Source organism: Danio rerio, chromosome 20 (assembly GCF_049306965.1).
Source record: "Danio rerio strain Tuebingen ecotype United States chromosome 20, GRCz12tu, whole genome shotgun sequence".
In the NCBI taxonomy this organism is placed as follows: domain Eukaryota; kingdom Metazoa; phylum Chordata; class Actinopteri; order Cypriniformes; family Danionidae; genus Danio; species Danio rerio.
In genome coordinates, this window is record NC_133195.1 from 9,961,469 (window position 1) to 9,976,306 (window position 14,838).

The 14,838-nt window shown below is 37.1% G+C and overlaps 2 protein-coding genes across 3 annotated transcripts in view; one reads left to right on the forward strand and one right to left on the reverse strand.

The window, feature by feature from the left end:
- cgrrf1 (cell growth regulator with ring finger domain 1) overlaps nt 1-14,838 on the reverse strand; it is a 49,052-nt gene that overhangs the window by 18,072 nt on the left and 16,142 nt on the right. The gene's annotated exons all lie outside the window — the stretch shown is intronic.
- Nucleotides 1-14,838, forward strand: part of ddhd1b (DDHD domain containing 1b) — a 41,040-nt gene that overhangs the window by 12,063 nt on the left and 14,139 nt on the right. Inside the window, exons 6-11 of the mRNA NM_001030246.1 lie at nt 33-139; nt 2,636-2,883; nt 6,461-6,536; nt 6,905-7,054; nt 8,821-8,885; nt 10,418-10,596. Coding sequence (NP_001025417.1) covers nt 33-139; nt 2,636-2,883; nt 6,461-6,536; nt 6,905-7,054; nt 8,821-8,885; nt 10,418-10,596 — 825 coding nt within the window. The remainder of the gene's footprint in view (nt 1-32; nt 140-2,635; nt 2,884-6,460; nt 6,537-6,904; nt 7,055-8,820; nt 8,886-10,417; nt 10,597-14,838) is intronic.

Here is a 14,838-nt window from a genome sequence, read left to right on the forward strand (position 1 = left end):
TTGGATTTGATATTTATGATTGTTTTTTTCAGACACTGTGGACTCCATTACTCCAGACAAAGTGCGAGGTCTGAGAGATATGCTGAACAGCAGCGCAATGGACATTATGTACTACACAAGCCCTTTGTACAGGGATGAGGTACATTTGTACACATTTGTATTTATCTGTTTTTTTCTCTTTTTGAAAATCTTGTACACAGACAAATGCTTTTAAATCATAGGAACCATGATGCTGTTGCAAATGCGGCTTTTAAATTATGCATACTTCTGCTACCTGCTAAAATACTTAGCCAGCATCTTGTGCAATATTTTTAAAGAAGGAACTCCCATGAGAAAAAAAAAAAAACCCCAGTACAATCAAGCATATTTCTAAGAGGAGTATTTATTAAAGAGATATTCAGTGTGAATTAAATGTAATGTTTTTGGACACCTGATTGTCGTGTTCATGTTCTGTATTTGACCCTCTCACTTGAACAGACCATTTTATTAGACATTCCTGCTTAAAGACTTGCCAGTAAACACCCACTGCCATGGTTGTTTTTTTAGCATAGACTTGCATATTAAAATAACAGAGGGATGATGGATGTAATAGACTCCAAATACATAGGTAATTTTATATATTTATATATTTTATATTTTAATATACATATAGCCCGATATTATTAAAATTGTAATAACAACATTAATTCCTTACATTTATATAGTCCTTTTCTGGACACTCAAAGCGCTTCACACATTTTTGGGTGGAATTTCATCCATCCACCTGGATGACTCGACAGCAACCATGTTGTGCCAGTCTGCACTCCACACACCAGCTGATTGGTGGAAAGGAGACTATTTTATAGTGATTATAATATGGGGATGGTTGGGAGGCCATGATGGACAGAGACCAGTGGGCAAATTTGGCCAGGATGCCATGGTTAATACCCCTACTCTTTTTCTAAGGATATCCTGGGATTTTTCACAACCACAGAGAGGTTTTAACTTCTCATCCGATAGACAGCATTCTCTGAGCAGTATAGAGACCCCTTCCATACTTGGGTGTTAAGCCTGATTTATACTCGACGCGTTCGCTAGTTCATTTGAGTGCACGCTGTCAATGTGAAACCAAATTTTGTGAGGCTCGAACGAACAGTTCATGTGATGCCGCATTTCGTTTGAGTTGACTATGAAACACTTTGAAGAGATTTTGTCTAAAACAGGTTCGCCTGTACAGACATGTTTATGATCTGTCATTGCATAATCATAGGAATAACCAGATGGCCAATAATCTACGCTAGAAATTGCAACAACAGTGGGAAAGGAGGACACTTGGGACAAGTTTGTAAAAATCAAAAAGAGAAGCCATGGCAAAAGTGGAGACCCAGCTGATTTTAATACATAATAAAAGAATATGTTTTTTCACCATTTATAGGTTTTACACTGATGTATATATTACAATTTTGAATTTAAAACAAATTTAATAATTACAAAACTAAAATGAAGGAACAAATTATTTCTTTTATAACTGGAAAAGAATATTTGAACCTATCAGCTTACAATATAACCATGCCCTATTTTTCTAGGCTTTATTGTTGATAATGATTAGAAATGTTGGACCATTATTGCCTTGGCATGTAATCAGAGGACACCCACTAGCCAGACAGTAGCGTGTGAATTATGGAGTGGGTTAAGTCTATATTACCAAAAAAAAGAGAAGAAAACGTCAGTATGTTTTAGTAAGTGTACTTTTTTTTGGCTTTTATTCTTGCCATAAAAAAAAAAAAAAAAATATATATATATATATATATATATATATATATATATATATATATATATATATATATATATATATATATAGCATATGTAGAGCAACCCATGTTCTGTTGTCATTGATATTTAACTTTAATAGGTAGGACTGTCTGAGATATAAACAAAAGCAACTGATGCATCAAAGTTTGATATAAAAAATCTTTAATGGTCATAAAAATCTTTAAGATCATCAAAGTAAATTATACAAATAATAAAAATAATTAGTTTAAAATTAATACTATGACTTAGTTTCGGAAACTTTCTCCTTCTCTGTTTATCTGTCTGATTTTATGGTGGGTTCCTTTTGACCGCCCCCTGTCGTTTTAACGAATATCACTACAGTGAACGCATCAACTCAAAAAAGACTCATCTGTTTAGAGAGGTACGCGCACAGTCAGCCTTTAGGACCCACACAGACCACAAGTTGAGCACCCCCTGCTGGTCTCAATAACATCACTTCCAACAGCAGCCTAGCTTTCCCTTGCAGTACCGACCAGGCACAGCCCTGCTTCAGTGGGAGACCATGTGAGAGTTGCAGAGAGCTAGCTGCAGGCTAATGTTATTTATACATGCTACTATTACTGTTTTTATTTGTTATGATAAGTGTTCCACTTAATAGGTTTCATTTTGTAATTTAAGCTAATTTATTAATCATATGCACATGTAGGCAGTATAGTTAGCATTGCAGCTGACTAGGTTTCAGAGCAGAGCACCTCTCCCTTTCTTGTGTTTAAAACCTAAATATCCCACACAAACAAAAACTCTCACTCAGTTCCACATTTTCTTGTACACAGTTGAAATGTCATACTTGTTAATTTCACACTCACTGCACTTGCATTCTCAGATCACCCGGGGTCTGACCAAAGAGTTGAACCGCCTCTACATGCTCTTTTGCGAGCGCAACCCAGAATTTGCAGAGAAAGGAAAAGTGTCCATCGTCTCGCACTCGCTCGGCTGTGTCATCACCTTCGACATCATGACAGGCTGGGATCCTGTCCGCTTTGTTCATGAAGATGTGCCAGATGTGATGGAGGCTGATGTGAGCAGACAAGAGCGTCAGTTGCTTGAAGAGCTTCGGCTCACTTACTTAAGGTACACACACAGTCCAATATGGTAATCGGCTACATTGAATGTTCCACTCTAGTTTATTGTCTGTTTTTGCAATATAAATAAAAAATAAAAGTAGCATTTATGTAATTGTTAAACCATTTAAAGTTGATTCAGAACATTTAGCCAATCATTAATTCAGTCTACATAAGTACAGGATACACACGATGACTGCTAAATGCTATTCACAAGTAGAAAATCATGTTGCACACAGTATTTGCAGATGGATGCAGCGTTGATTTAGCTAAGGAAAATGTTAACCACTCAAAATAACATAGAAACACTACCACTGCTCAGGACACTATAGAAATTACACAATGACAACCACACAGAGTACACTAATTAAGGCTTTCGGGATTATTACAAGGTGAAATTATATGAGTTTCATCATGAATAGAGCCAGACTGTGCAAGAAAGTGGATCCTGAAGTTGAGAGAGTTGCCCTATAGTTAATAAAATTTCAGCATCTAAGCAAAACAAGCTAGCAAGACTACAACCAGCACAGCAACATGTTGACATCCACCCAGACCACATTAGCAACAAATTAATAGCCAATAGCAACAGGCTAATATTGACAAAGAACACATTAGCAACCATAAGCAACGCTGTAGCAGCTACATGTTAAAACAGTCCCAGAAAACAAGCAACATGCTATCAACCATGCAGAACAAAAACTAGGATTACAGTACCAACCACAAGCAACACTGTAGTCGCTATATAAAGAGGCTAACTTACACCCCAAAGAACAAACAAACCTCTAAACATCACTGTAGCAGCTACATAGCTAGATGCTAACATTCAACCAGAACCACTTAACAAACTACACTCTATAGCTGCAGTGGCTATCCGCTTGTTAAGTGTGACGTCACGCAGAGCGGCTTCCGAGTCCAAGCGCTCTATTCAACTGAATGGGGAGATTCATGAAATGGTAATAATAAACGTTTACAAAGCGATTTAATACTTTCGAAAGTCACGATCGCAATATATATGTCCATGCCTAATATCCGATGGCCAGAAAGTGATTCATTGTTTTATAAATTTTAAAGATTTTGGTATTTGTTATGCAGCAAGCCCAGCGATTGTTGTGTACACTATGACTTTATGTAAAATTAACTTTAATGTGTGATAGGAATAAAAAGTGATCATAAACGAATGATTTCTCCACTCAAATGAATGGTGGCTTGGACCCGGAAAGAGTATTACATACGTCACAAACACGTCACCACTTAACAAGCGGATAGCAACATTAACAGTTAACCCAAAAACTACCCTCAAACATTACTACAGTGACTATGTAACAACATGCTAACATTTACCCAAAAAACATCAACAAACTAACCTCCAATATCAGTGGCTACAAAGCAACAGCAACAGGCTAACATCCACCCAAACAACCCTATCAATATAACCTTCAACATCACTGTAGTGGCTACATAGCAACAGGCTAACATTAACCTAGAAAACCCTAGCAAACTACCCTCTAACATATTAAAGTGGGTATACCTCAACAACATCACCCTGGAGACTAACAAAAAACTTCTAGCATCACTGTAGTGGCTGCATAGCAACATACTAACATCCACCCTGAAAACCCATAGAAATTAAGCTCTAATATCACTTCAGAGGGTATGTAGCAACATGGAAACATTCACACAGAAAAGCCAAACAAACAAACCTTTAATATTATTGTAGCGGCTACGTAGAAACATGCTAACCTCCATGCAAACATGCCATGGCTGGTTTAAGCATTTTTTTTTTCAGTAGGGACTCCACATAGCTACATGCTAACATCCACCCAGAAAACCCTAACTAAATAAGCCCTAACATCACTTCAGTGGCTATGTAGCAACATGCGAATCCACACAGAAAACCCAAACAAATGAACATTTAATACCACTGTAGAGGCTACAGCAACATGCTAACATCCATGCAAACAACCATAATAAACTAACCTTTAACATTACTATAGTGGCTATGTAATGTACATGCTAACATCCACTGAAAACCCCAACAAACTAACCTCTAATATCAGTGGCTAAATAACAGGCTAACATCCACCCAGACAACCCTATCAATCTAACCTCCAATGTCACTGTAGTGGCTACATAGCAACAGGCTAAAATTAACCTAGAAAACCCTAGCTAAGGTATGTTTTGATGCTGGTATGCTTGTCTTGATGCTTTAAATAATGGTCTTGGTGGTTTCAATGCTGGTTTTGCTGGTCTCAGGCCTGGTCCTGTACAGCAAAACCAGCATTGAAACCAGCACGACCAGCATCAAAACATACTTTACCAGCATATGCTGTTTTCTCATCATGGAGGGTTTTCTGGGTGGATGTTAGCATGTTGTTATGTAGCCACTACAGTGATGCTAGAGGTTTTCTGTTAGAGTCCCCAGGGTGAATGTTGTTAAGGTAGCCACTAGATATGTTAGGGGTAGTTTGCTAAGGTTTTCTAGATTAATGTTAGCCTGTTGCTATTTAGCCAATACAATCATATTAGCGATTAGATTGATAGGGTTGTTGAGCCTAACAAATAAAGCTCTAACATCACTTCAGTGGCTACCTAGCAACAAACTAACAATCACCCAGAAAACCCAAACAAGCTAACCTTAAATACCACAGTAGCGGCTACATAGCATCATGCTTACCAACCCGCGAACAACCACATCAAACTAACCTTTAATACCACTGTAGCAGCTACATAGCAACATACTAACATCCACCCAAAACCCTAACAAATTAAGCTCTAGCATCATTTCAGCGGCTATGTCGCAACATGCCAAAACCCATACAGAAAACCCAAACAAACTAATCTTTAATATCATTGTTGCGGCTACATAGCAACATGCTAACCTCTACGCATACAACCATATCAAACTAACCTTTAATATCACTGTAGCGACTACATAGCAACATGCTTACCTTCACGCTAACAGCCATATCAAACTAACCTTTAATGCCATTGTAGTGGCTACATAGCAACATGCCATCATCCACCCAGTAAACCCTAACAAATTAAGCATGAAAATCACTTCAGTGGCTATGTAGCAACATTGCTAACATCCACACAGAAAACCCAAACAAACTAACCTATAATACCACTGTAGCAGCTACCAACATGCTAACATCCACGCAAACAACCATAACAAACCAACCTCAAAGATCACTGCAGTTACCATATAGCAACATGCTAACATAAACACGGAACACATTAGCAAACAACACTATATTCAACATGTTAATATCCACTCAGAACATTAAATAACACAACCCTACAAACATATTAATAACCACTCAGAACACCTTGGCTTCTATATAATGAAACAGCCCAATAACACCATAGGAAAGATCACTTTTTCTAATAGTTTTTAGTGAGTTCTTAATGCATCATACATTTATTCGGTTGCATTGATTTTAGTGCTGCCCTTTTGTTCCCCATGCATTTCAAGGGTCATGTAATATTAATGGGTTTTTAGTTTTGTGTGCACTCTACTCCAGAGTGGCAAGCCCTCTGTTAATCTGGCTTGTGTAATGTTCCAAAATGTAATAATTCATTTGCAGAATAAGGGATTTGGAAGACAGGCTTCAGAATTTCCAAACCTCATCCTCAAGACCATCTCCAGCCCTAAAATTCAAGGTATGTTTTCATCACAACTTTGGTAATGTATTGGGAATGTATTAATTATTACAGCCAATAATTGATCATTAGATTTTATTATAAATATTTGGCTGTTTTGTGTCATTTTTTTCTTCTTTTGCTTTTGTTAAAAATGATGTTTGCTTTTTAACGTACAGACTCAAACGTGGTTTTGATTTTTTTTATTGGTTTATTGATAATGAATAACTTAATAGTTAAAATTGATTATGATAAACCTATTAACGCTGGGCTTGTTTTTGAAGCTTTGGTTGTTCATTTGTCATGCGAGATCTGGCAACACTGTTTAGCATAAATGTGTCCCTGTCCACCGTCTGTTTGTGTCTGAAGCATGTGATTTGGGCTTGAAGGTGGAGAACTTCTTCTGTATGGGATCTCCTCTGGCTGTGTTTTTGGCTTTGCGAGGGGTTCGTCCTGGAAGCGGCGGAACACAGGACCACATTCTGCCCACATCCATCTGCCAGCGGCTATTCAACATCTTCCATCCCACTGATCCTGTAGTGAGTGTGATTAGACTGCTGTGTAAATAAAGCCTCGGATCAGATGCATCCGATTTTTTCCCCATGCTTACCAAGGCTGCATTAATTTGATGAAAAATACTGTAAAAACAGTAATAGATTAGATATATTCCTGTGGTGGCAAAGCTGAGTTCTCAGTATTATCACTACGGTCTTTTTCAGTGCCACTGTAGCGTCATGTTTTCTTCGTTGTGTTGAAATCACTGACACATCATACGAATCTTTGCCTTTATATCACGTTCTCCTTTATTTTGGATAACATAAAGGAACATATAAGAGGACTTGTGCAGCCTAACAGCATATATGATGTACACAATCGCACGCTGGTGAATCTTATGCAGACTGGGGGACTTTAGCAAAAGTCATTTACAATACATAAATATTTTAGAACATATAACAACAAAACATGTACCTGGATAACACAAAGGAACATATAAGAGGACTTGTGCAGCCTAACAGCATGTATGATGTATTCACTCGCACTATGAGAGAAAAATAACAAACATAACAAAAAGTTATAAGAAATAATCGACCAGCATCTGTGTATACTTCACAAACAGACCTTAGATCACAATTAAACAGTCACATCATCAGGATTCATTAGTTGAACGAAATATGACACTCTTATGTCACCACATACACTTGTGTGACCTACGGCTGCTGAATCTCATGCAGACTGGGGAGAAGCAAAGCGCCCACACTCCCCAAATCAACATGGATACAGGAAACCCCAACTATGGTCATGACAAGTGAAGTCACAAAATAACGAACATTTTTACCTTTCTGTTTTGCACCTGCTACACCACACTATTCTGATATGACCATTTGCTGCTCAAGAAACATTTAATAGTAACAATGATAAAATTATTGTTTGCAGAATTTGCCATTTAAACATTGATCATGTAAGATTATAAATTAACTCAATTTTATTCAGCAAAGACAAATTCAGTTGATAAAAAGTTGTGATGAAGATTTGCAAAATGTGTGAAGTTGTTTTAAAATAAATACACCATCACAATGGATTTGAAATTAAACAAACAAGATGTGCTTTAACTTCTGATTGTCAGCTTTAATTTGAAAGTTTTTACAAATCAGGTGAACACTGTCGGAATTACAACAGTTTGCATATGTGTCTCCCACTTGTTAAGGGATCCGAAGTAATTGGACTTTTTAAGTAAACTAAAATATTATATATGAAAAAAAAAAAAAAACGATATAATAATATAAGGGTGACGCAGTGGCGCAGTAGGTAGTGCTGTCGCCTCACAGCAAGAAGGTCGCTGGTTTGAGCCTCGGCTGGGTCAGTTGGCGTTTCTGTGTGGAGTTTGCATGTTCTCCCTGCGTTCGCATGGGTTTCCTCCGGGCGCTCCGGCTTCCCCCACGGTCCAAAGACATGCGGTAAAGGTGAATTGGGTAAGCTAAAATTGTCTGTAGTGTATAAGTGTGTATGATTGTGTATGGATGTTTCTGAGAGATGGGTTGCAGCTGAAAAGGCATTCGCTGCGTAAAACCTATGCTGGATAAGTTGGCAGTTTATTCCGCTGTGGCGACCCTGGATTAATGAATGGACTAAAAATGAATAATATTTAAAAAGAAAATGAATGAATATAATAATATAACAATATTGCTATTAATTTTTTTCTCTACTATACCAACTCTCTTATACAAACATTTTTTTGTTGTTGTTGTGTAAATAGTTATTTAATTTTTCAATAAATAACTTGGAATTTTTTATTTTTTTTTGGCAGGCATACAGGTTGGAGCCTCTCATTCTGAAGCATTATAGTAATATAACACCTGTCCAGATTCACTGGTAAGTAAAATGATGTGTAACTTACTTATTTGCTTGCTTGTTTCCTTATAAAATATCAGAAATTGCTGTGAGCAAACTAATTCATTAACATATCATGAGTAATTGTCAAATAGATGGTAAATATCATGTCATTGTGTGTCTGTCGATTTCTAGTTTAAAACTTTAAGCAGAAACACGTCATCATTATTATAACTTCCATCGTTATTTTTGATACTTAAAAAAAAAAAGTAATTTGTTTATTCTACATACATTTGAAACCAGAAGTTTACATACACTGTAAAAAAGCAACACAACCATTTTTTTAATTGTCTGATGGTAAAACATACTAAATGTTTACAATTTTAGATCTGTTAGGACTACCTAAATTATTTACATTTGCTTATGCCAGAATAATGAGAACATTTAAAAAAAATGTTTATTAATTTCTAGACAGTCAAAAGTTTACATACATTTCCTTGTTTTTTTTTTTTTTTTTTTTTGCTTTGCTTTTAACTATATAATTTTGGGTATAACTTTCAAATGTTTTGGGTATCCTTCCACAAGCTTCTCACAATATTCTGAAGGAATTTTGTCCCATTCCTCCAGACTGAATTGGTGTAACTGAGTCAGACTTGTAGGCTGTCTTGCTTGCAGAAGCTTTTTCAACTCTGCCCACAAATTTTCTATAGGCTTGAGATCAGGGCTTTGTGATGGCCACTCCAAAACATTCACTCTGTTGTCCTTAAAGCATATTTTAACTAATTTGGCAGTATGCTTGGGGTCATGGTCTATTTGGAAGACCCATTTGTGGCCAAGTTTTAATTTCCTGGCTGATATCTTGAGATGTTGCTTCAGTATTTCCACATAATGTTCTTTCTTCATGATGCCATCTATGCTGTGAAGTGGACCAGTCCCACCTGCAGCAAAACAGCCCCACAACATGATGCTGCCGCCCCCATACTTCACAGTTGGGATGGTGTTCCTAGGCTTGTAAGCTTTCCCCTTTGTCCTCCAAATGTAACACTGGTCAGTATGGCCAAACAGTTCAATCTCAGTTCCATCAGACCACAGGACATGTCTGCAAAAAATTAGTCTTTTTTCCAGTGTAATTTAGCAAATTGTAATCTGGCTTTTTTGTTGATTCTGGCTTGTTGATTTTCCCATGTTGTCACTACAGCAAGCAGTGTATTTGAGGTTTTCCTTAAATGCTATTCTACAGTTGTGCCTCCAATTACCTCAAATGTTGTCAAATGTTATCAGAAACTTCCAAAACCTTGGCACCATCATCTGAGCTTTTTCAGAGGCATAATTATTTTATTGTACGTAAACTTGACTTTCAAGAAAAGTTGTAGCAATTTCGCAAAAAATATCTCTCATTGTTCTGCTATTAAGCATAACAGAAACAAATTTGATAATCCTAACTTACCTAAAAAAGAATAAGTTTAGTCACATTAACATCTGACTTTTTCATGTTTATGTGTCTTTATACTATGTATGTAAACTTCTGGTTTAAGCTGAATGTGACCATTGATTTTTTATCTATTTTTTTGTAGGTACAACACCACCAGCCCCACACCGTATGACCAGATCCGTCCCACTCTACTGAATCCATCAAAGGAAAATGCGTCAGTGTCGGATACGGAGAGTCTGCCAAGCCCCTGCACCTCTCCACCTCAGCCTCGCAGACACTACAGCGAGTCCATCACCAACCTGGGCAAGGCCAGCATAATGGGTAAGAGACTATTGAAGAAAAACCCCAGCAGGACATGTAGGGTGTTGTAGAACGTGATGGAGGATTATAGATAATGGCAGCCTGCCTACAATTACTGTGTATCTGGAGTTTATAGCTGTTTATTTGAGTGTGGAAAGCAATAAACAGAAACAGCTCAGCAAGGCATCAGATCAATAGAAAGTAATTAAGAAGTGTCACAGACACAAATTGAGATTTGGGAAAACCCTTACCAATAATAAATCTGTATCTTATCTATTGTTAGCAACAGTCAAGAGCAGAGGTGTGACACGCAGTGTTGGTTTTGCTTTTTTTTTTTTTTTTTGGAAATAAGACAGAACAGGATATTGATAATCATGACTTTTACATTCAGTCTACAATTTTGTCTGCCCATATAGAAATTTGATATATGCAAATTACATATATGACATACATGTTTCTATTTAGATTTCACATATATTAAATATGTTTAATATTTAACATATATTTAAAAAAAACTGCATAAATGTCTGTTTCATTTTTTACAACCTTTGGAATTATTGAAATGTGTACAAACTCTTCACTCTTGTGTATTACTCAGCTCACACGAGTGGCAAGCAGAGGACCACAGTTTGATAAATTTGCAGCTGTTGGACAACATAATGTGCTTGAGGATTTTTTTAGTCAAGAACTCAATTATTTAGATTGCAACTATTTAGTTTATTTATAAAGATAGTTCCTATTTTAAGTATTTATAATTTCGGAGATACATTCGTCGGCATCCATCAGCCTGTCATTGAGCAGAGCAAAGAAGGTTGAAGTTGTCCATCCCCAAAATCGTGACAGGGAGTGCATAATAAGCCCTTAGAGGAAAAGCTCTCATAAAACTACAAACTACAGCTGATCAAATCATTATAAATCTGGTAAGTGACATTCTAGGTCGATCCCTCTCTTTTGTATGTTGTAGTGCTGTATAAATTTATACCACAGTAATCGTAGTTTGTTGAGTGTGAGATAGGACTCACATATCAGGAACGTATTGCTGCATCCAAATTCGCATACTATCCATCCTAAATAGTATTTGAAAATAGAATTAGTATGTCCCAAACCATAGTATGTTGAAAACAGTATGCCAAAAGCAGGTCGCACACCAGAAGCGCCGCTCGGCGGCGTGCCGTGCAGCGCCACGCAGCGCCATGTATTTTAGAATTCTAAACATAGGTTTCTATCAGGATACACACACCAGCGCCGCAAGTCGGCGGCTGTCGGCGGCGCCCGGCGACGGCTCAGGACGCAGTTCATTTTTCAGCCGCGCCACAGAGCGCCATCTGATTAGTTTCATGTTAAATATCATTCGAATGTGCGCGTCTGGTGTGTGATACTTTAAACTGTCATGTACGCGCCGTGTCGCGGCGCCGAGCGGCGCTTCTGGTGTGCGACCTGCTAAAGGCTCCCGGATGGTTTACTATTTCCGGTTAAAGTTTTAAGTGTAGAATACTCTAACTGCTGATATTGCCCACAGTACATTGGACGTGAATTCGATTAGAACTACAAATGCAAGAGAAAAGTGTAAACAAACTACAAATATGATGGACGTGCGAGACCAACAGTCAAGTAGAGTCTTCGATAAAGTTGTTTGTATGATTTTTAATTAATCTCTATCCAACTGGAACATATTTAAATGGCTTTTTATGTATTTTATTTCATCTGCAACAACAATATTGAACTTATATAAAGATGTGTTTGGACATTAATGTCTGAATGCATAATCCAAAGTCCTGAGGAGATTTCACTGCATGAAAGACTCGTCAATGGGAGATTAACCTGGGGTCTGTTCTTCGTACGTGGATTACTCAGTTAGCTGGATTTGGATATTGACGATTTGACACGATCCAGGATCGTTTCGTTCTTCAAAGCTGATCCGAGAGTTGTTGTCATGGCAACAGATCTGCTAGGTCAAACCTGATCGGGAGCAGGTTCAAATCATATAAACAGGATTAGATCGGCTCAGTTCAAGCAAAGATAATACAGAAAGTATGTACCGAGTTCTGATATTTTCTTACAGTAAAAGTTATATACACTTGGGAAAATAGTAGTTTTTAACTATATATTTAAAGTTATAGTCATTAATAAAATAAATAAAGTTTTACATATTAATAAAACGTATGCAATCTGCACCCTCGAAATGAAAGTACAAAGACTGCCACCTGGTGGTGCAAAGAGAAAACTTATTGATATGAACTTTTTAGATCGCTTTAGTACAAATTGTGTATAATAGAAATGCACAATATGTGACTTTTTTTTAAAAGCAATAATACATTTATGCAGTCATAAACATGTTTTGACAGTTAATATGCCAGTGATTTGATGCTTCACAAAAGTTGCAGACGCCTTTACCAATATCAAAATGCTTTTGGAAACAACCAGTTATTCTTTACACCGATTAAAAAACTGTACTATAATAAAGAAAATCTTTTCTAAATGTAGAACTAAATACATTGATTTGCATTGAAATACATGATGAATACTCTTGTCTTGACAAATGAAAGTGTAAAGCCTGCAGCTCACAACAAATGTGAAGTTACTGCGTGTCTTATTTAACAAGCCGTTTACTGCTAATTTGATGTAATTTTGCTCACATGGATAATTGAATATTAATCAGATGATGTCATTACGCTGCTGTGCCGTCAGCCAATCGTTGCATTGCTGATCATGATTTCGAGGATCGATAGATCTGTTCTTAACAACAAACGCAGCGATCTCAGATCAGTTCATCCAGACATTCTAATCTGATTCGCGAACTTGTTTGAAGAACCAAATAAGCGAGAGATCAGTTATCAAGATTAAAAGATCCAGGATCTGCCAAATCATCTTAGATCATTTAAGCGAGGTACGAAGAACGGACCCCTGCTGCTGCTTCTCCAATAAACGAATTACCATGTTTCTAAACATTCAGGATGCATATGCAGGGAGGTGGCAGAAAAAAAAAATGGGATTGCTTGCATTTACACCGAGGGAATGACATTCAATACAGTACAGAGTTTGTTGTTGTATTTGAAATAAGATATATTGATTACATATTATATAAATTATTTACATAATGCTTTAAGCATATTATAACAGCTTGTCACCCAGTGATAAGCACAGTGATTCGGCAAAATTAACGTTAAAGTGTGCGGTGTTCATCTAACAGGACCATTTGCGATAGCTCCCTCCCAATGGATATTGGATAAAACAAAACGACCAAGCATCCAACCCGAAATATACAATCTCATTGAAGCTCCAAGTGATTTTACAAGAGAGAAGTTTAAAGGCCTACAAGTCTTTGGATGCCAACAATGTTGTTCTGTGTGGTCATGTGCAAGAAATAAGGTTCTGCCAAGCCAAAGACAAGGAAAGAAGACGGAGCTGTACAAAGCCTGGGTAATTAATCATCAACAAGCAGAACAACTGCTGAACTACACCTGTACGGCAGGGTATGTGAGCTTAAACATAAAGGTAAAGTTGGTTTTGTATTCGCACATTCGGACTTTCTCAATAATATAATTTCATAAAAGTTTTATTAACAAACTCTAAATAGCGAAATCAAATTAGCAGCCAATGACTTTCAAACTACAACATTGTTTACAGTCAAATAAACAGTGTTAATGTTGTTTTCAAGTCACACTTGCAGGTTATTTCAGACCGAATATTCGAAGTGCCGTGTAAACAATATAGGAAGTGTGTCACAAGTTGTCACTGAATGAATGTTTGAATATAAAAACAAGTTTATCTGAATAACTTACACTGTTTTTGCTGAAACCATTGCTGCAATTAAAAACAAGTAATGTGTATGATTCAGCATTGTGTGAACTTACCTAATATAACATGAGAACTGCAAAGTCCAGCATTTCTAATTAGGTCGTCAATTGATCCTTCGCTAAGCCACACCCAAAAACCATCACCCACCAATCGTGGCTTAGCAAGTGTAGCTAAGCACAGGGGCTCTGTCAAGCTTTCGAGCGAGTACATATGGATTGTGCAAATCTGACACCCGGTATCCTCAAAGTTTGGACGGGATGGTGGAATTTTTTCCCTTTTCAAAACTAAAAGCCCATGAGGAGAAATGCCTGCGTGGATCAAGCTGGGTGAGGGGCGCTAAAGGAGCGGAGTTAAGTTGGTTTTGTTTTGATATTCCTGACACATTCAGTGATAGACCGACAGCAATAACTCACACACCTCTTACCCTAAACAGATTAAAACTGTGTTTCCTACAAAAATACAAAG